At 29.5% G+C, this 19,507-nt stretch overlaps 3 protein-coding genes and 1 long non-coding RNA gene across 4 annotated transcripts; 3 read left to right on the plus strand and 1 right to left on the minus strand.

The window, feature by feature from the left end:
* Positions 1-455: 455 nt before the first annotated feature.
* Positions 456-7,543, minus strand: LOC128385757 (uncharacterized). The gene is made up of 6 exons (XM_053344666.1): positions 7,269-7,543; positions 7,048-7,212; positions 6,844-6,946; positions 1,865-2,151; positions 1,428-1,586; positions 456-1,021 (listed from the first exon to the last, which is right to left on the minus strand). Exons 1-6 carry the CDS (start codon positions 7,495-7,497, stop codon positions 465-467), a joined length of 1,500 nt encoding a protein of 499 aa, XP_053200641.1. The 5' UTR covers positions 7,498-7,543; the 3' UTR covers positions 456-464.
* On the plus strand, positions 1,017-1,866 carry LOC128385763 (uncharacterized). Its single transcript, XR_008324826.1, has 3 exons — positions 1,017-1,186; positions 1,407-1,572; positions 1,726-1,866. It is a non-coding gene; the product is annotated as an uncharacterized LOC128385763 (long non-coding RNA).
* On the plus strand, positions 2,638-5,399 carry LOC128385754 (proton-coupled folate transporter-like). Its single transcript, XM_053344664.1, has 3 exons — positions 2,638-3,554; positions 3,637-3,786; positions 3,858-5,399. Exons 1-3 carry the CDS (start codon positions 3,128-3,130, stop codon positions 4,835-4,837), a joined length of 1,557 nt encoding a protein of 518 aa, XP_053200639.1. The 5' UTR covers positions 2,638-3,127; the 3' UTR covers positions 4,838-5,399.
* Positions 7,544-18,289: 10,746 nt separating the features above from the next.
* Positions 18,290-19,132, plus strand: LOC128385813 (ganglioside GM2 activator-like). Its single transcript, XM_053344735.1, has 2 exons — positions 18,290-18,844; positions 18,920-19,132. The coding sequence occupies exons 1-2, from the start codon at positions 18,374-18,376 to the stop codon at positions 19,007-19,009; spliced, it is 561 nt and encodes a 186-aa protein (XP_053200710.1). The 5' UTR covers positions 18,290-18,373; the 3' UTR covers positions 19,010-19,132.
* Positions 19,133-19,507: the final 375 nt, after the last annotated feature.

Below are 19,507 nucleotides of genomic sequence, written 5' to 3' on the forward strand. Positions count from 1 at the left end.
TCTCTCTCTCTCTCTCTCTCTCTCTCTCTCTCTCTCACTCACTTCTCTATCATCATCTTTAGTAGACTCTCTTTATATTATTGTGATAAATGAAACTTTTACTATTAATATTTACGAAAACAAAGATATAAAAACTCACAACAACAACATTGTAACATCAGATTAATTATCTCAACCTAATCACGTGTAGTGTAAACAATTAATTCAGTTTAATTACTGAAAACAGTAGATTTGAGCTGAGAATTGCAACTAATCTGATTTTTTGCCTTCTTTTTCAATATTCATGATGCTCATTGATTTTGTATCTTCTTTTTTGTAACTTAATTCATTCACACTCGCAACTAATTGTTCACACTAATTATTCACTTGAAAAATGTATTTGACTAACCGTCAATGAAGATACAACAGTTTTTTTTGACTGATCATAATTTACCTTTTTTTTTAATAGCAAAAGTATGGACTGTTTAACAAGCTTGATAATTATAATTTTGCCAAATTAATTGATCATCATCGTCTTGATCAATCTCTAAAATTGTTCTCATGGTTGAACAAATTTCACTTATACTTAATCCAGAGGGGATTAAGTTAGATGAGATTACATCGGATATACGATTACCATTGGAATCGACACAGAAACACCTTAGTCCAGCCTCGAAACATTGATTGGCCTTAAAGTTACCGTAAAGGTCACAAAGTAATTTATCATATGGTTTACCCAGAGTTGTAATCTCGTACTCTTGAATGGCGCAGTCACACCTCATGTTACGATCATCGTTTCCATACCTGTCGATACGATAATTACCTGTCCCATCACCGTTGGTGTTTACACATGAACATTCAGTGTCAGTACATTGCCGATAATAATAGTTACCATCAAGGTCACATTGAACTGAACTTAACCCGATAACATCGATACCTTTTCGCTGGAAAAATTGAGTTAAATTGGCTAAAGGTTGAAGCTTTCGTTCACATGGTTTACTATAATCAGCGCCAATTAAATTCTGTGACTCAATGAAATCAACTTAATTGTTGTACCGAACCAATTTCCGAACCATCAACATATTAATCAAGCCAAAGACGAAACAAAAAAGTCCGTTAATTTCATCAGGAATATAAAAAAAAGTTGATCATTAATATTGATTGGAATAAGAATTGATACCATCAAGAGTAAACATCCATTCAGGAGGTAATTAAAAGATAATTGTTGAGATGATTATGAGATAAATTAACGACTATGCTGGAAGATGTTAAATACTATAACCAATCAGATCAACCAATGTAAACAAATTTAATCGTTAACTAAATTGTCTTCACTTTAATGACGATGGTTATATAATAATATGTATCAACGGGATGTTAAATCATTGCCACTAATCAACCATCAATATCTTCCTATTGATCAATAGTTATCCAATTATTGTACTTACAGCAAACTTTAAGATCGGCTTTTCTCATCCGCCATTTTTGTCCACTATCATGGTCAATACAATAACAAAGGTCTCGAAGTCGCTTATTACCATCGTCATCGGTATATTCAACCTTCTCGTCGCAATTAACTTCTACCTGTCGTTGGTAAGTATCATAATCTGTAAACGTGTTAATATTTAACATGAAAAATGACAACGAAAACAACAATTAAACAGTTGATCATTGATTGGAAATTAATTGAATAGCTCGATAACTAATGATAATTTATTAATTCGTTATTATCTTTTTCTTGTTTAGATTTTAACTTGAAGATGATTAACTTTGTTCAATTTTAATCAACTATTACATATATGGTTAAGATGATGCTGAGAATTGTGTTTTGTTTCATCAATTACAATTCGAGTTGATTGATTAAATTGTTACCAATAATACTTACAACAATCAAGAATTGAAATTGCATCTTTAAGAACCATCGGTGACTTTGGTTTACCTGTTAATGGATCTGAACAATAGCAAAGTTGATGATAACATTGGAGAGAGGCAAAGTTACCGTTATCTGAACAATGTTGATGAATATTTGATTGATAATCAAGCTGATTAATTGATGACATTTTCGTTAATTGAGTTAACGATACGGAACACGAACAGGTCATATTGGACTGATAAGTGGACTGAGATTTGCCGAAAATTTTTTCACCAGAATCAGGATTGACACAATTACAACTAATCACAACCAAAGGAAAAGTTGATTGATTAATTAAAATGTTTAATAATTAGATAATGGTGATAATTATAATCTTCACATGCGATTTGGAGGTTACACTAATTGTAAATCAATTTAATGTAAGTTGATGTAAACTACATTAGTGATTAAACATAATTGATTATAATCCTATCGGTATATCAGCAACAATTAAATCAATAAAGAAAAACAAATTAAGAGTAATCAATCAAACTATTGGTTATAAGTATCTAATTACTGGCAATTTATTCATTCATCTTTCATCTTGATTATTGTATTGAATTGTTTTTCCTCTTAATTACCTAATCATTTTAACACAATTACCCAAAACATTTAACAATTAAGACATAACAATTTAAATGATTCGGTTAATATTAACATCTTGAAATGGTTTTTGGTTCAATCTCATCAACAATTAACTAGTCAGGAACCGGATTTAAAACCATAATTACATAATTACTCAGGGTGAATTTGATAATTTAAACTAATCAGTATTTAATTGTTACTCTGATATAATCATCATCATCAGGACTAATTGTAAATCTAATTTGATTTTTCAAATAAAAATCAATGTTGTCTTTCACATGTTAACCATTAAATATTAATTGTTCAACATCAATATTTAATATACACTTAATTGTGATCAAATAGACATTGATTTACTTATAATCGTCGGCAATTAATCAATATTATTACAAACAATTAAAAGTAATCATATTAAGTTTCTAGGGTTCCATCCGCTGACAATAATTATAAATTACTTTGTACCTGATTAGATGAGGTTATCAATATAATCACAATATATAAATTGTTGATTATCAAAGTTATAAATTGTTTGAGGTGAAATTAGATTGACTTCATTTGATTTAAGGTTATCAACTAATTAACTTTAACCAACAACAAGCAAACCCAATATATCAATACATTGAAAAAAATCAATACGATAATAACAATAACATGGAGACAAAATCAACCTCTCAATCTAAATTAACTAAATTAGTTAAATGTTTTAAATTGTTACGATTAGATGTGTTCATATGTTTATATTTATTTGCAAACAGAATCCCAAATGTTTGTCGTAATCAATTGATCCAAGATAAATACTGTATCAATGAAATTAAATTAGATCCATCAAAGTGTCTACAACTTGAACAATTAGGACCCGAATTTGATACAATTAAAAATAAAGTTTACGTTTTCCAAACAAACTTTAATAATTATGATACAATGATCACAACACCAATTGGGATAATCATTACATTACTGATCGGCTGTTGGATTGATAAATATCCTGGTCATTTGAAGTATCTACTTGCTGGCCCGGCATTAGGTGGTTTCCTATGCGAAATGATTGATATATTGAATGTTTATTATTTCCAAGCAAGTGAGTAAACTTTTTAATTGTCGAGTTAATTGTGACCAACAGAATATCATTCGTTTGAATCTCTTCTCTTTTCTGAATCAAGACATTTACCATATACTTTGGAAATCTGTTACTTTTTTCAGTGGCGGTATGAACACAGTTCTAACGGGATCATATGCTTATGTAAGTCGACGAACTCATCCCAAGCATCGAGTTGCTCGATTCGCTGTTCTGGAAATGTTTCTCTCACTAGGTAAACTATAATATACGATTTTCTGTTTCTTTTTTTTCTCTAATTATTTCTATTATTTACCTCGAATTCAGCTTCATTAACATCGACTGCTCTTGGTGGTAAACTACTCACAGTCGATTCAATATTTGGAACTGAACAGTATCGAAACTATTACCTCGTCTTTTTGACCTCACTTGTGTTTAATGTAGCCGCTTTTACTTGGGTTCTCATCTTCTTATACGATGCTGACCTTGGATATGACGAAGAAAAAGTTGACAGTAAAAGTATAGCGATAGTTGAAGATTCGATAAAATCGTCCGACCCAAATGTTAAAGATCATAAAACTAAACACTTTCTATTGGTATTGACTGAGGTTTTCCGTATATCGACAATAACGAGCATGATAAAGGCCGTTTTTCGCCAAAGACCTCACAAACGTCGGACAGTTTTACTTCATTTAACTTTCGGCATGACAGTGGCCTTTATGGGCTATTTAAGTGAATCCATAATTGGCCTTCAATTTGCGCAGAAAGTTTACCATTGGAGTTCACCTTATTACTCTTATAATTACGCTCTTTTGACCATAATTCCAGCACTGGCCAATACAATAATACCCGTTTTATTGGCTCGAAAAAATCTCGTCTTCGATTCTACTCTTTGTATCATGGGCTCAGTCTCTATGATTCTCTCTCTGTCATTTCGAGGCGGTATTCTTGAACCTTACGCTTACTACGTTTCCAGTGTACTCGGTGTGTTTTCCGGCCTACTTCTTATTGTTAAAAGGTCAATCGTATCTCGAATTATCGAGAAAAATGAGTCTGGACAAATTTTCTCATTACTGGCATGTATTGAAGGTTTGGTTCCCTTATTCATCACTCTACTTTACTCATTCCTATTTCAACTGACCATTCAAACTGCCCCAGGAACTGCTCACCTTGTCGTCGCTGGGCTAATGTTTTATCCTTATATTTTATCCCTATGGCTTGGACTCAACACCTACAAATGGGATCCTGCAGCAATTAAATTCCGAGAGGAGAAAATCGCTCAGAAAATCAGTTCACCTGAATTGTAACTAATCTAATTGTATATCTAATTATCGGTGTAAAGTATTAAATTGTCAACATGAAATTTCATTTTCGATTGAAAACTGAAAAAGAGAAAAAAAACTTTCTCTTCTTATTTTTCATTCTAAACTTAATCTCATGGTGATTATCATGGAGTCTGAGTTCAGTACTTTGAAAAACTGAACAAGTTACGATGTTGCTAAGGTATTCAATTAATCAGAAAACGGATATGATTGACCCTCGAACTATTTACTTCTCATCTTCCTCTTCATAATTTATCATCATCATCATTTTCATCGTTACCCCCCTTAGAGATTTCAATATGAGTCAAACAATTGAACAATTGATCAACATTGAGATTGATTGATATTAATTATTTTCTATTAGTTGAATACAATCAATTGAAATTCAAATTCAAATTACTTTGCTAATCTAAATATCATTATATTGATTAGTAAAAAGATTCCAATCATTGATTAACACCGTTAACTTGATGATTATCAATGATCAATGTAATTACTTGATTATCTTGTTTACCTTTTGTCTAAATTCAGTAATTAATCAGTTAAATCTTGGCCGAAACAATCATTTTCTTAATCTATTGATCAAAATTCAACTGATTATAAAAATAATCTTAACCTTGAAAAATAATATTAAAAAAAGTAATTAGTTAATTGTAATCTATTAATCTAACCGATTGATTGTTAATCAACTTTAATCATAACTGATAAATAATATTAATCTTTGATATTTTGTTTTTTTTTCATATTCAGGGTTAAATTGTTTACAACAATTTAACTAATCCACTCAAAAATTGATTAAAACTTAAAGTGATTAATTGATAACAATACTTATTAATACAATTAACTTTGGTAACAATTAAGGTAATTCGTTGAGGATTATACAAATAAATTGTTATCAAAAATTTCAATTTCTCTCCCTTGATGTAAATCAATAGGTTTTCAGTTCAATCATGATTAGTTAATTGTTCTGATTGTATAATCAAACTCGGTTAATCCAATATCTCTAATCTTAATCTCGTCTCTGTCGCAAGTACATCAGAGTTAATTTCATTTTCATTTCTTAATTTTTCCCTTTAATTTCAATTGTTGATCTTAACCACATTCATCAACTTCAATTAGTAATTAACATCTATTAATATGTTCAAAGTTCTCATCACTTATTGATGAGTGGATTAATTAATAAATCTTCAAATTAATATTTTTTTCTCTTCAGCTTTAATGTACACACGAATTCACCATAAAGAGACTAACAGATTAACAGCAAATTTACCAATGAGATCTTAATGTTCAAAGGAAAAGGATCAATTTAATGATTACCAATGTAACAATCAGTTAACCATGATCATTTTGATCCAAGTCACAATTAAATTGATCAACTGGTAATTAAATTTTCATTGTAAGTTTACGACTTTCATTTTCTCGTCTCATTGAGTCTCAACTCTAATTATCTCGTTGAAAGTGACAATCAGTGATAGAATATCAGAATATGAAGATTTCAAGACTAACTGATTAACTAATCTAATCTAATAAAATCCGATTAGTTTCTCATATATATCATGTGTGAATATCTGTTGATATTTTGATCCTTAATTAACCTTTAATCTTGGTTAATTGTTGAGGTAAACTTGTTAATTACTCTCAACCTGACAATAGGTTTGATAACTTTACCAATTAACTGGAATTTTAATTTGTTGTTGTTGTTGTAATTTGGATTCATATCTATCAATTGATTGATTGCAATTGAATTTTGATCATTGTAGTAAGAAAACAAATAAACACAATCAATTATTTCATTGAATTACTTCAAGTAATTATAATTATTATGTGATTGTTTGTAAATCTGTTTACGTCATTGAATTCATGCTAAGTACATATGATTTAATTCAATTTTGCACTCAATTGGTTCACATTCAATAATCGTAACTGTGAATATTGATAATTAACCAGTTCTCTTGGATATTAATGATGAAATCTAATCAATGGTCACTTACTTTGCTGATTTACATTGTTTAGCTTTGTATTGTCCAGTTACCTGATTACAGTCGGGCTCATGTTGACTTGTATCTAATTGGAATCCAGTTGAAACCAAGTTACCTTTATTATTCAAAGAGAGAATCGAACAGAAAAAAAATCATGATGAAATCTACATGATGATTATGATGACAAACTGAATTATCAATGAAATATCATATAACCTCCACGATTGGAACAGAATTTTTTTCCATTCAAAGATTTCAATCTCTCCTGTTTTCTAATACACTTTGAAGTGGCCTCTCCTCTAACACAATGGCCTAATTCCTGGTCACAGGTTAATCCATGTTTACACCGAGTTTCATATGTACCACAAGTTTCATTGACACCTATGGAAATGGACATTGGTCAACAACTTTTGATAACTATAATCATGACAATTCACCTGAGATGTAAACACAACCAGGACAACAACCACCAATCCTGATTCCTTGGACAATCTCTTGCTGAGGTTCCAAGCAAATTTCAATCACCGGGCATGAAACGAAATCACAATTGATTGAAAAATGAGAGTTTAAATGATCAACTGAATCTTCACCTTGATACAACTTAATTAAATCACTTGTAACAATTAAAAAACCAATGGTAACCAATGAGTTTATAAGTAACATCATCTTTTTGTTTTCCTTTCACAAATCTAAATGTAAATGCATTTGAAAGTCTATAATTGAGCTAATTGTTGATTAATTATGAACACAATTTATTTATCTGATCAAGTCTTTATTAGCCCCAATTAGTTTAATCATCAGGTAATTTGGGTTAACCAGGAAAAATTTGGGTTCTCTCTCTCTGGTTAAATTAACTCAATTATCTTTACCTGTAATCTTTGCAGATTAACAATGAAACTTGTTACCAACTGATTGTTTAATTGCTATTAACTTTGTCGATTGCAATGGAAAATTAAATTGCACTAAAGTTGATTGATTGTTGAATTTACATTTCTGTTATTACAATGTAATTTAAACAACAATCTGATTCATCAATCAGTCAATTGTTTACTGTCTTTACCTTTACATTGTCTGAGTGTTTAAACAATTAGTTGATTGCAAATCAAATACATGTACAATCAGACAGCAACAATCTGATGAATGAGAAAAAAGTAAAAAAAAAGTCGTTAGTTAATTGAGTTAATTGTTTACGATGACGAAACTTAATTATCAACTCTCATTCTCACTTACTGATCTAATATTATAATTATTACATAATTGTTAGTGATTAACTAATCGTTAACCGCTCATATAAGCTATGAAATAATACCTTTGACCCCAACAATCAAAGGAAAGTTGATTAATCAATTTTTTTGATTACTATTAGATGGAGATGATTATCTTTATCAACTGATTGAAAACGTCTCCTGATTGTTGTTGACACTTTGATTGTAATCCTATGTGGTTTTTTCAAAAAGGTTCAATGGTGAAATGAAATCAAAGTCACGTAAACCAATCAATCAAAATTAATCAACAATTAACATCAAAATTGATTAAGATTCCATAATAATAAGGTTAACTGATATCAGGTAATTTAAAATGTGAGAAATTAACAAGAAAACAAAGTTCGTAGATGAACAATTTAGCTAATTAATCTCGATGAAAAGTTGTTATCATCAAACGAAATCGTGATCTATGTTTTAACGTGTTTTCCAATTAACTTAATACTCTTAATTGTTATCGATCATTAGTGATAATCAATTGATATCATTCATCATTAAATGATGAAAATTAAAATAATAACGAAACGAAAACAATTGATTAAGAGATTAACAAATTCAGAGAGAGAGAGAAAAGTTTTCTTTTTACAAATTCGATAAATGAAAATATAACTTTCCCTGTGAAAAGTTCAGTGGGAAATCCTGAAAATTCATTGATGATGATGACTCTCTCTCTCTCTCTCTCTCACTCACTTACTATTGATTCTCGTTGATTGAATCAATTTGTAAGATGATACTAAATGAATGTAAGTATGAATACTTTAAAAGTCACCAATTGATTTACTGGAAAAGTTTTGCTTTCATCTTCTAATCCTGAAATTTGGTGATTATCATGGAACAGGTAACATAACAATGAGAGAAAACTTTGTTTTTGATTAATCTAAATGATGATATTAATTATTGTAAATGACAACATGATAATCAGCTGTTGAGCTCATCATCATAAGTGGGTTGTTTATTCAAAGGTATTTAAAGAGTCAAGTAAAAAAGAGACAAGGATGAACAAGTTAATTAAAGATAATTAAAAGTTAGAAACGGTTGTCAACTAAATGAGATATATTATAATTTACCTGAGGATATCATCATGCTACCTGTTGGAAGATGATAAATATAACAAACCAATAGAACCAATTTCCTTATTTATTACACAATTTTCACATATATTTACCAGTTATGTCATCGTCATGTTCAGTAAACCAGAATTATTCATCATGATAATTTACATGGAGAAAAAAATTTCTTTATAAAAATTTCTCTCTCTCTCTTTCTTTGGTTTATTAAACCATTAACTCTGGTTAAATTATTGATCATTATTGATGATTTATTGTCACAATTGTCTTCAGGGGCTCTGGCGATTCATGGACTACATTCAATGGGAACTGAAACATTTCAATCAACTGAATAATATGATAAACAAAATGTATTAACCATGATAATTACACGTGTTTTCTGGGTTATGCAATTTACATATTATCATTACCGTTTGTGTGTATTGAAGGTCAATCATGATTAAAAACTGATAATCAATTAATTTACATCTTTCTCTCTCTTATCAACAATCAAGTTTATTGTTTTCTATTGGGTATTAGTTGATTTTAAATAAACAATTGACTTGTTGAGTTGGTAACAATTTGTTAACTTTCATGATTGTTTGATTATATTGTTTTTCTTAATTGTTACTGGTTTGTTGATTGTTGTGTTGACTGTTAATTGTTTGTAAAGGTTGAGATTGAAAGTTGCAAGTTTATGATTAAAATTAACATCAAATTAACAGCAAGAAAAATGAAAACCAGGAAATGATTGAATAAAATAACTATTTAAACAAAAGCAGCAGAAAATAAGTTGACCATCAACATCGTGCTGATGATGATTGATTATTTGATTGAAAAGGTAAACCAAACTGAACTGAGTTCCGGTCAGAATCCCGTTAGCAAATTCAAAGGTTATCCTAGGTTATTGTTATTCAAGTCAAATATTTTCCTTTCCAGGTAAAGTAACTGTAAATAACCTGTTGCCTCCCATAGGAAATGAACAAAAGTAATAGATGAAGTTTAATTTTTTAGAAACAAACACAATCAACAAAATAAAACTCCCGTTACCTTGATTGTTGCCCAAAGGTAAATGATTAACTTTTATTTTTACTTCTTCTAATCATCATCACGCCTTAGATGATGCTAATCATCATCATCATCATTCATGAATTGAATATATTATCATGTATCATGAAAAAAAGTACCGTTGTCTGAAGGGCTTGTCTTGCTGAAAACGGAAACTAATACAATCAGTTTCAGGTTAAGTTGAACCTTATACTTGAGGTTGGTTACCTTTGTAATAATAAAGTATAATAGTAATATAAGTTATAACGGATTGGTCTTGAAAAGGATGAAGATAAAGATGAAGATGAAGATGAAGATGAGCATGAGGATAAGCATGATGATGAAATAGGAAGAGCTAAGTGAGTAAACTTTGAATGGTGGTTAGAAGTGGTAATCACTGGGGAAGCTGAACAAGTCAGGTGTCCGATCGATGAACTTGATCTAATGGTGGATTTGGGACTAATTTCTTGTACCAATTTAATCTGATTAATTGAACGATCGATAATCTGATTGATTAGCTACTTTTTTCGGTGATAAAAATATAAGTATTAATATTGATGAATTTTGTACATGCAAAGGAATCAAAGTACAACCAATCCTTAGGTTTTGATCATTTGGTAAATTCATGTTGTCTAGATGGTGATTATAAATAGCTAAAGATAGAGAGAGATATCATCTTGTTCATCATCATTATCGTCATAATCATCGACTCATCAATGATATGATTCATTATCATGGTGACAATATAAAAAGTTTTTCTAAGAACTGAAACTCGGAATTTTATTAATATTTGTCTATTTCCTTTTCCATAAACTTGTAGCTTTGATTGTTAACTTAATTGTAGTTGAAATTTGGTTTGGATTATGTAACTATCAAGGTGGACAGTTGATGGACATTGAATCTAATTATTTGTTGACCTGGAAGATTGGGAAAAACTAAGCCGATAGAGTTACAATTGTTATCGATTGATCATCAGTCATTAATATAAATTAATGAATCAACAACAAGGATCTTTAATTTAATTCATCGAGTTGATTAATATTATTGCTTTTTATGCTTTTTTTCATCATCTTCATGACGTTCGCGTTGGTTTTTATCAACTAATTATATTTTTATTTATTTATTTTTTGTACGAACTTATCCTTCATCAATCAATAAAAAAGTAGTACTAGAAGAAGAAGAAAAATAAAAGTTCAGACTGATTCTGATTAATTTAGATAGATTGATGAATTGAAGCTTCCATGAATGAGAAATACTCGAATTAGACTTGAAGGGCAAATGTTGATGGTGAGAAAAGGTGTGGTGTTCAAGGGGAAGTTCAGTTACGAATTTTTCTAAATTTGAACAACAACAAAAAAAGTTTTCTTCTAATTTCATAGTGATATTAATAAATTGCTATGCTAATTGTTGGCTTTCTGTTGTATTTTTGTTACTATTTATTGTTTTGATCGGGAAAATTGTTCGGGGAAAAATGTTGCTGTTTTTTCACCAAAAAAGTGTAACGTTGAAATAGGAGGTTAGATGATCAATGTGTTTACATGAGTTTCTATCATGAACATGCCAAAGAAAAGAGTAAAATGAATGCTCCCTCTGCAGAACGCTAACTGTTGATTGAAGACAAATAAGTAGAAGAGAGAGAGAGAGAGAGAGAGAGAGAGAGAGAGAGAGAATAGAAAGAGATACAAAGGTGAGTAAAAATGAAATGGTAAGAGTGAAAGTGAAAAAGAAAGAGGATAAAAACGATGATCAAAGGTGGAAAATATTAGAAAGAAGAACTTGTAAGAAAGAGAGAGAGAGAGAGTAAGAGAGTCTCTTCACTAATCTCTTTCTCTTTCTCTTTCTTCTCTCTCATCTTCATCCATGAAAGTGGGAGTTCTGATAGATAGTAGCGCCCTTCCTGGTATATAAATGCTACAACTTGTGTTCATTCATCATGAATATAAAAAAACTTTTACAATTCACTTTACTTGCTGACGATCACAATTTGAATTGTTATTAGTTATTAGTTTCTTTTTTTGTTCTAATAATTTCAAATTCGATATTTTCTCTGTCTATCTCTTTCTTTGTATCTGTACGATCCAATCTACGAATCAATCTTTCACTCTCTTTCTATCTCTTCGAAAATAGAATCAATTGTTCAACGAAAGAACGAGCTAAAAAACTCGAACAAGAAGAATATTATTTTTTAGAAAAAAAAGTTCTATTCTCTTGAAAATAATCAACTAATTGAGAACAGTTTTTGCATAAAATCATTATTTCAGCTGAATAATTAATCATCTTCATCATGATCTCTCATGAACAAAGTTTATTTTATATTTTAACATCAAGTTATTATAACTTGAACCACCATCAACCTAATCAACAACCAAATCATCATCATCATCATCATAACAATCAACAGCACAGTTATAACCATTCAACCAATAGGATATCATTTGTGATGTTAATTGTGTCCATGGTATTTTTAATCATCTTTAGTGAATTACAATTAGCTCATTCGAATCCGGTTCCATCGACCAAAGGTTCAGATTCAAATGGACCCAATGGACCTGCTGGTAAATTATCATCGGATGACCTTCGACGTGAATGTTATCCCGGAAGTGATCTACGTGACCTTTGTGAAATGTGTGCTAAGGTCACACGGAATGCGAACACTTTCTCCTGGTGTTGTACACATCAGTTCAATGTTACCGATTGGTGTGTCGAGTATCTTTCGTATACTATTGGGCCAAATAAGTAACGAATCGGACGATTTAACTAATCACTTAGGACTTAATGAACTAATTTAACCAAATTTCATCGATTCATCAATCTAATACCAATCAACTTAATCCAATGTGTTAATTATATTATTATTATTAATTTCGCAAAGCGGGTCCACAATCGCTTGTCCAATGGAAAGGTGGAAAAACAAGAATAGCTAAAAGAGAAATCGATATGTATACATAAATGTGTATTCGTGCCTTTTATCGCAATCGAGCATACCTAAAATTTAAATTCGAAATTCAATGGTTACTATTCTGTTCTCTAGATGGCGACACACAACAGAAAATTCTCGCTTTCGATTATGTTTTCGCATTCGAAACCCTTTTCCCCTTTTTCTTTTTTTTATTTTTATTCTAAAATAATTAATTTGATTGATTCTTCTCGATTCCTTTTTCTTTCCTTCCTTATCTGCAGAATTATCTACTTAATTATTTAAACACTAATTCGATGGATACTTTTAGCCTGGAAAATCCTTTTCGAGGAGAAGAAGATGAAATTTATTCCTCTTCCTTTTCTCATCTTTTTTATTTCAAGAATTTTCAAAGTTCATAGTTCATAATCTACTTTTTTTTCGCCATCAGAATTTTCTGCTTATCGTCCTTCAGAAGATTATCCTGCAGATATGGAACTCGAAAGAAAAAACCGATAGAATCATGATAATGATGATAATCTCAGAAGATGTATTGTTACTCTCTCTCTCTCTCTCTTCCCATCTCATCCTTTTCATCATCTTCAACTTCTGAGAATTATATTCTCTCTCTCATCATCCTCATCATCATCTTCATATTAATAACATTATTTATTTGCTACGAGATGAAAATTTACTAACAAAAATTGTAACTTAATTAACTAAATTAATCAACGAATGAAGAAAACAAAAAATATTAATAACTTTCTTTTTGATAACTAACTTATGATCACAAATAAAAGCAAATTAATTTAATTGTTACAACTTTTTGTTTCCACAATTATTGATAATCTTTTCCGATTAACAGAATTGGTTGATTAATGAAACTCGTGATGATGATTAAATATCGATATATATATATGATTTAAATTGTTATTCTAATCTAAATCTAACATCTTCCGTTCTTGACCTCCTTTTCTTAATTATCTCTGATTACCTTTCGATTGTTGTTAATTTGATTGACGCGAAACAATCACAAAGATAGTTAATTGTGATTAAAGGTTTTTCCTATTTTCCAAATGATTCATTTTAATTGTTACTAATTTCTCTTTATTTACTTTGATCATTGTTACTAAATGCGAAACTAGATCAAATCAATTGATCAATCCATGTGATCCTGATTAGCTAATTGTTTGCTTAATTAAGGTGTGGAGATGCTCAAATTAATAAATAAACAAGGAAATCCCAATTGAAACAATTAAGATTCAATCCTTTTCTAATATAATAATAACAATAACAATGGACATGAATAACTACAGTTATAATTATAATAACTGTTAATTTATCAATCAATCAAATCAAATGATTTACTAATACAATCAAGGGAAAACAAAAAGTTATATTAATAACTTTCAATTGTTATTATTGTTATGATTTAACTAATCAGATAAATTTTGTTTTCCTCTTTCAGCTCAAATACAATTAATAAACAAACACGATACTCAATTAATTACTGATAATTATTATTAGATAATCAATTGGTTTATCATAATTTTGATGGAAAAAGCAATTATTTTCTAGGATAAAATTATCATCTTAATTAATGAATTAATCCGTTGGAGCATTATTATTATATGAAAGATAAAACCAAAGACAATGTCACTTTATAGCCCAACCCAAATTACTGATATGAATTATGATGAATATCAAAGTTATAAAAACATTGGAATCAATTTTAAGTGTCACATCTTAAGCATCCTCATCATTTTCATCATTTTCATCATCTCATCATCTTAATTGAATATAAATATAGTAAATATAGAGAGAGAGAGAGAGAGAGAGAGAGAGAGAGAGAGAGAGAGATTGTGATTCTATCAATTGATTAATTTGTTTCTGTCTCTTCCAATATAATGAATTTAAGATTTAATCTTCTCGAAAGATTATTATATCTTATATTCAAAGTTCCCTATGGATTAGGTTTATATATTTTTCTTAATTGTATTTCCTACATTTGAGTTGACATTTTAATCAATTACAATCAACATTATCATTAACGGTTAGTTAACATTTCCGTTCTCAATTAGTTGAACACAAATCAATCATGAATATATATCGTTACAAATATTCATGTATTCCAGTTAATCAACTAATTGCACGCAAACATGATGAAATTGTGGCTACAATTTAATTGCAATAATAATAATTATCTGGTTAGATACAGACATAAGATAATATTAACACCTTAAGTATTAATTGAAGAGACTGTTGATTTGGTTGGAAAAAGCAAAACATTGATTAACAAACAGATAGTAAATTAATCAGAAATATGATTAACTGATTGTTACAAATAACTTTTAATCCTAACCGTCGATTAATTAATTGTTACTATTGTTTAAAGTTTCCAGCCGTTGGTTTTATTATCCATAATGTTGATAATACAATTTAGTTGGAAATTGGAAAATCAATATTAACCTAATTGTTGGTTGAGAATTTTTTTCTCATCTTATTTTTCTGTTTCTTCGTTAGGATTATGACAAATATTCTTGATGATTTTGATTTAAATATCATCATTATCATGCTGATGACGATAAAAAACTGTTGATGACGAAAATGTTTCCATTATAATACCTTTGAATACCCTATTTTTGGGTTCACGAAGGCTCATCAAAATAATTGATACACTTCCTTGTGAAAAGGTTAATAAACAATTCCCAACTAATCCACTCTGATTATTGAATGAAATTTTCGTTCAGTTTCAGATGATTAATTGTTTATGATCAAACATGAATCTCCTTTGACAATCTTGAAAAGATTTCATCATATTGGAAGAAATTGTGAAAAAATAGTTAACGTTGATATCAAAAGAGGGCGATAGCTGATTAACTCTTGATTTCTGGTCAAATGTTGACAATTAACTTACAATTTAAACAATAATCATTTCTAGAGAGTCTTTGGTTCTGATCTCTTCCTAAAAGATTGAGTGATATTATTGAACCTGATTCTATGCGGAAGTTAATTTGTCATCGATTAGATAATTAAGTTATGGTCGAGCTTTTTTCTTCTTGTGTCCATCTATTTAACTATTGATAAAGATTGATGGTAAATCCATAATTATAATAATAGATCATTCCAACAATTTAAATCTAACTGGATTAATCGAGTTAAACTTGGTGAGGTGACAATTTTTGTTTATTGTCAAATGAGATTAATGATTGATTGTGATGACCCGAAATTTTGATCATAACAGTCAGGAAATGAAGAGATACAAAGATCAAGTTAATTACAGTTTTTTCGATGACAGTAGTAGACTAATTAAGTTCCAATGGGTTATTGAAATCGTAATTCGATTCGATCGATTCTAATCCTAACAATTTCGAAGTGTTGATGATCGAACTCAACTTTCGATGGACATTTGATGAGAAAGAAACTGAGAAATCTATCAATTTGGTAATGAACTTTAATCTTATACGAAATGATTGAGAAAAAACTGTTCGAAACATCATATAAATACAATTATAATCGTTAATTGATTACAATTAAAAAAAAATTCTAAGGAAAGAGAAACCTTGTGACATCTATCGTCATAATTTCCAACTAAAACTTATCAACTTTTCCATCGTTGGAAATGATTAATGTTCAATTAATCAACTGATAAGTAAATTGTAACTGATTAACTTGATAATTTGATTGAAGATTAACAATTTAAATTCATTTTTATCCTTTATGAATGCTAATTAGGTTTGATTAACGATTTTATCAATTGATTAATTAACATTCAATATGACATGTTGTCCCTCTCGCTAATGATGATGATTATATTAATTAGTTACAATTAATGATTATAAATGAATCAAATGAATCAAATGAAAGGGTTGAAGAAAAGTGTATTGATGATAATGATAATTAATGGATATATAATTAACTTGTTAAGATAATTTCACGTTTCTTTACTTTCTTGATTAGTTAATTGTCCTTGGATGTGTGTCATCAAATTGTTGGTGATCATGTCGATTAGTGGACAAGGTCCAACCCTGAGTGAGCTGAAAATGGGAGTGGGAGGGTTGAGCATTTTGATATTTTCTCAGTTCTCAATTGTTGATTCATTGTAACATTTGATTTGATTTGATTCACTTCATTTCGCATTGATTGTGAACTTTGTCATGTCCATCGTTGATTGAGCTCTGAAATCTAATCATCAAGTAAATGGTTTAAATTAATCATTGTAATTCATAATTTATCTTTAATTTAATTCAGTTCAATTGATTGTTATCTCATTTCGAAATCATTAATGAACAAAAAAAAGTTACCCTGATCATTAATGTTCATCTAATTGATACAATCAACTGATTCATTTCCGAATTTGAATTTTTTTTTCTTAATTTACCTTTCGTTTGTATTGATATAAATTCATTTATCTTGAGGACAATTTAATTTCTTATATAATCAAATTGTCGTTACTAATCATTATCAGAATTATTTATCAATGATAACATTGAATTGAGCATTTCGGTGAAAAAAAAGTTTCATTTAACTGTTACTCTTTCAATTTAAGTGTAACTATCAATTTCAATTTAATCAGTTGAATCTTAAATATTTTGTGTTCTCATTAAACTGACTAATTAAAGTGATTACAAGATAATTAAGATTTTTACAATAATAATTAGCAATCGTGTGAGTGATCATTAGATTGACTTACAATTAAGGTCTCTTTGATTAATCACAACCGAATGTCAATTGATTAGACTAAAAAATTAATCGGATTTCATGAAATTTAGTAACAATTAGCTGATAGAAAACAATGATTGGTGATTTTTTCCTCATAATCACTTGTGATTTAATTACTGGATATTACATTAATAGTTGTTGATTATCACTTGATGATTCAAATTTATTAGAAAATCAAGTTAATTGTAAGATCACTACCAAGAATTGTAATAACAAAAGTCTATTCAATTGTTACAATATCAATTGATATTGAACTTATCAGATAAAATGAAAATCTATTGTTTTGATTAGTTAAATGATTCTGGCAACAAAGTCACTTTGATAGTTAATATAAACATGATTAATTAATCATGATCCAAATAATCAATCCTACTATCTAAGCTAATATAATATGGATAATGAGTAATAATATGAGTCCTAGAGTCGTACGATCAAAGTTACCTCCTAATCTTGATTGAGAATTGAAATAAATGTAACCAAAGACAATCAATTTACTCATTATATGAAAATTGGATTTACGGATCAGCCAAAATTAAAACAGTTTGAATTTAATCATAATCAAAGTGAAAATGTTCATTAAACTTATTGTCCTTTGTTTACTTCCAGTGTCCATCCTTTGTACTGTGAGATGGGAGGATTGTGGTCAAGCTGATCGGTCACTCGTTTTTCACAAGTTGAACTTTGCTTCTGATAGAATTGTCATTGACGGTAAACAACCTCTCAAAGCTGAAGTTTCCTTTGACCTTCTCGACTCGCTTGACTATGATGTCCAAATGGACGCAACTCTGAGGCGATATTTTACATTTTTTGGTATCAAGCGAAGTGTCCAATTACCTTGTGTCAATGACGCTGGTAGTTGTTCCGGTAAATTCTGTTATTTTGTTCAATCTTATGCTAATCTTGCTCGTTCATTTGCTGAACAACTTCATGTACCTTTCGACTGTCGCATGCAACCCACAACTTATGCAGGTAACATTTCATACGCTGTACCACCGACCGCCTTCAAACGTATTCCATCAGTCATCACCGAAGCACTTTCCGTAAGTATTGCCCATTCAAATTCTGAAAAGAAAACAACATCAACTGACCAATTTCATTTCTTAATCCATTCCCAGGGAGTTTACGAACTTGTAATCCGATGGAAATCTGATGGCCATGAGCTCGGCTGTTTAGCTATTTCTTCCGAACTTGCGATCAATTTTTAATTCTCATATTTATCTTCGTTCTAAATTTGCAAAGTCTTTCATTGAAACCAATATTTAATTGTCACACTTTCGATTTACATGTAATCATCAATTCCAAATAAATATTTATTCAGCAAAAATGAATCTTCAAACTTTGTAATCTCGTACCAAAGTCTTCACGAATATATAGTTGACCTTCAAATGAATACATTCATGAATATTTCGCACGTAAAATTTTCTATTATACTATTAATAACTACAAGATGATCTGATCTTTTTCTATTGTCAATCATATTATAAGTATTGATTGGAAAAGAAAAAAACATTCGGTAACTAAAGAATTGGCAATAATGAATACGACAGGCCTATGATCAGTTTCATGTTGATAAAACTCAAATTAATGTCACTGAGTTCGAAATGGCTTCGAAATCATTGGTAATCTCATTAACAGATAAACAAATCCAACAATATGACATTGAAGTAAATCATATCATCTCTTTTTAATACCAATACATGTAT

The sequence above is a fragment of the Panonychus citri genome, unplaced genomic scaffold (genome assembly GCF_014898815.1).
Source record: "Panonychus citri isolate SS breed McGregor unplaced genomic scaffold, ASM1489881v1 Contig00050, whole genome shotgun sequence".
In the NCBI taxonomy this organism is placed as follows: Eukaryota; Metazoa; Arthropoda; class Arachnida; order Trombidiformes; family Tetranychidae; genus Panonychus; species Panonychus citri.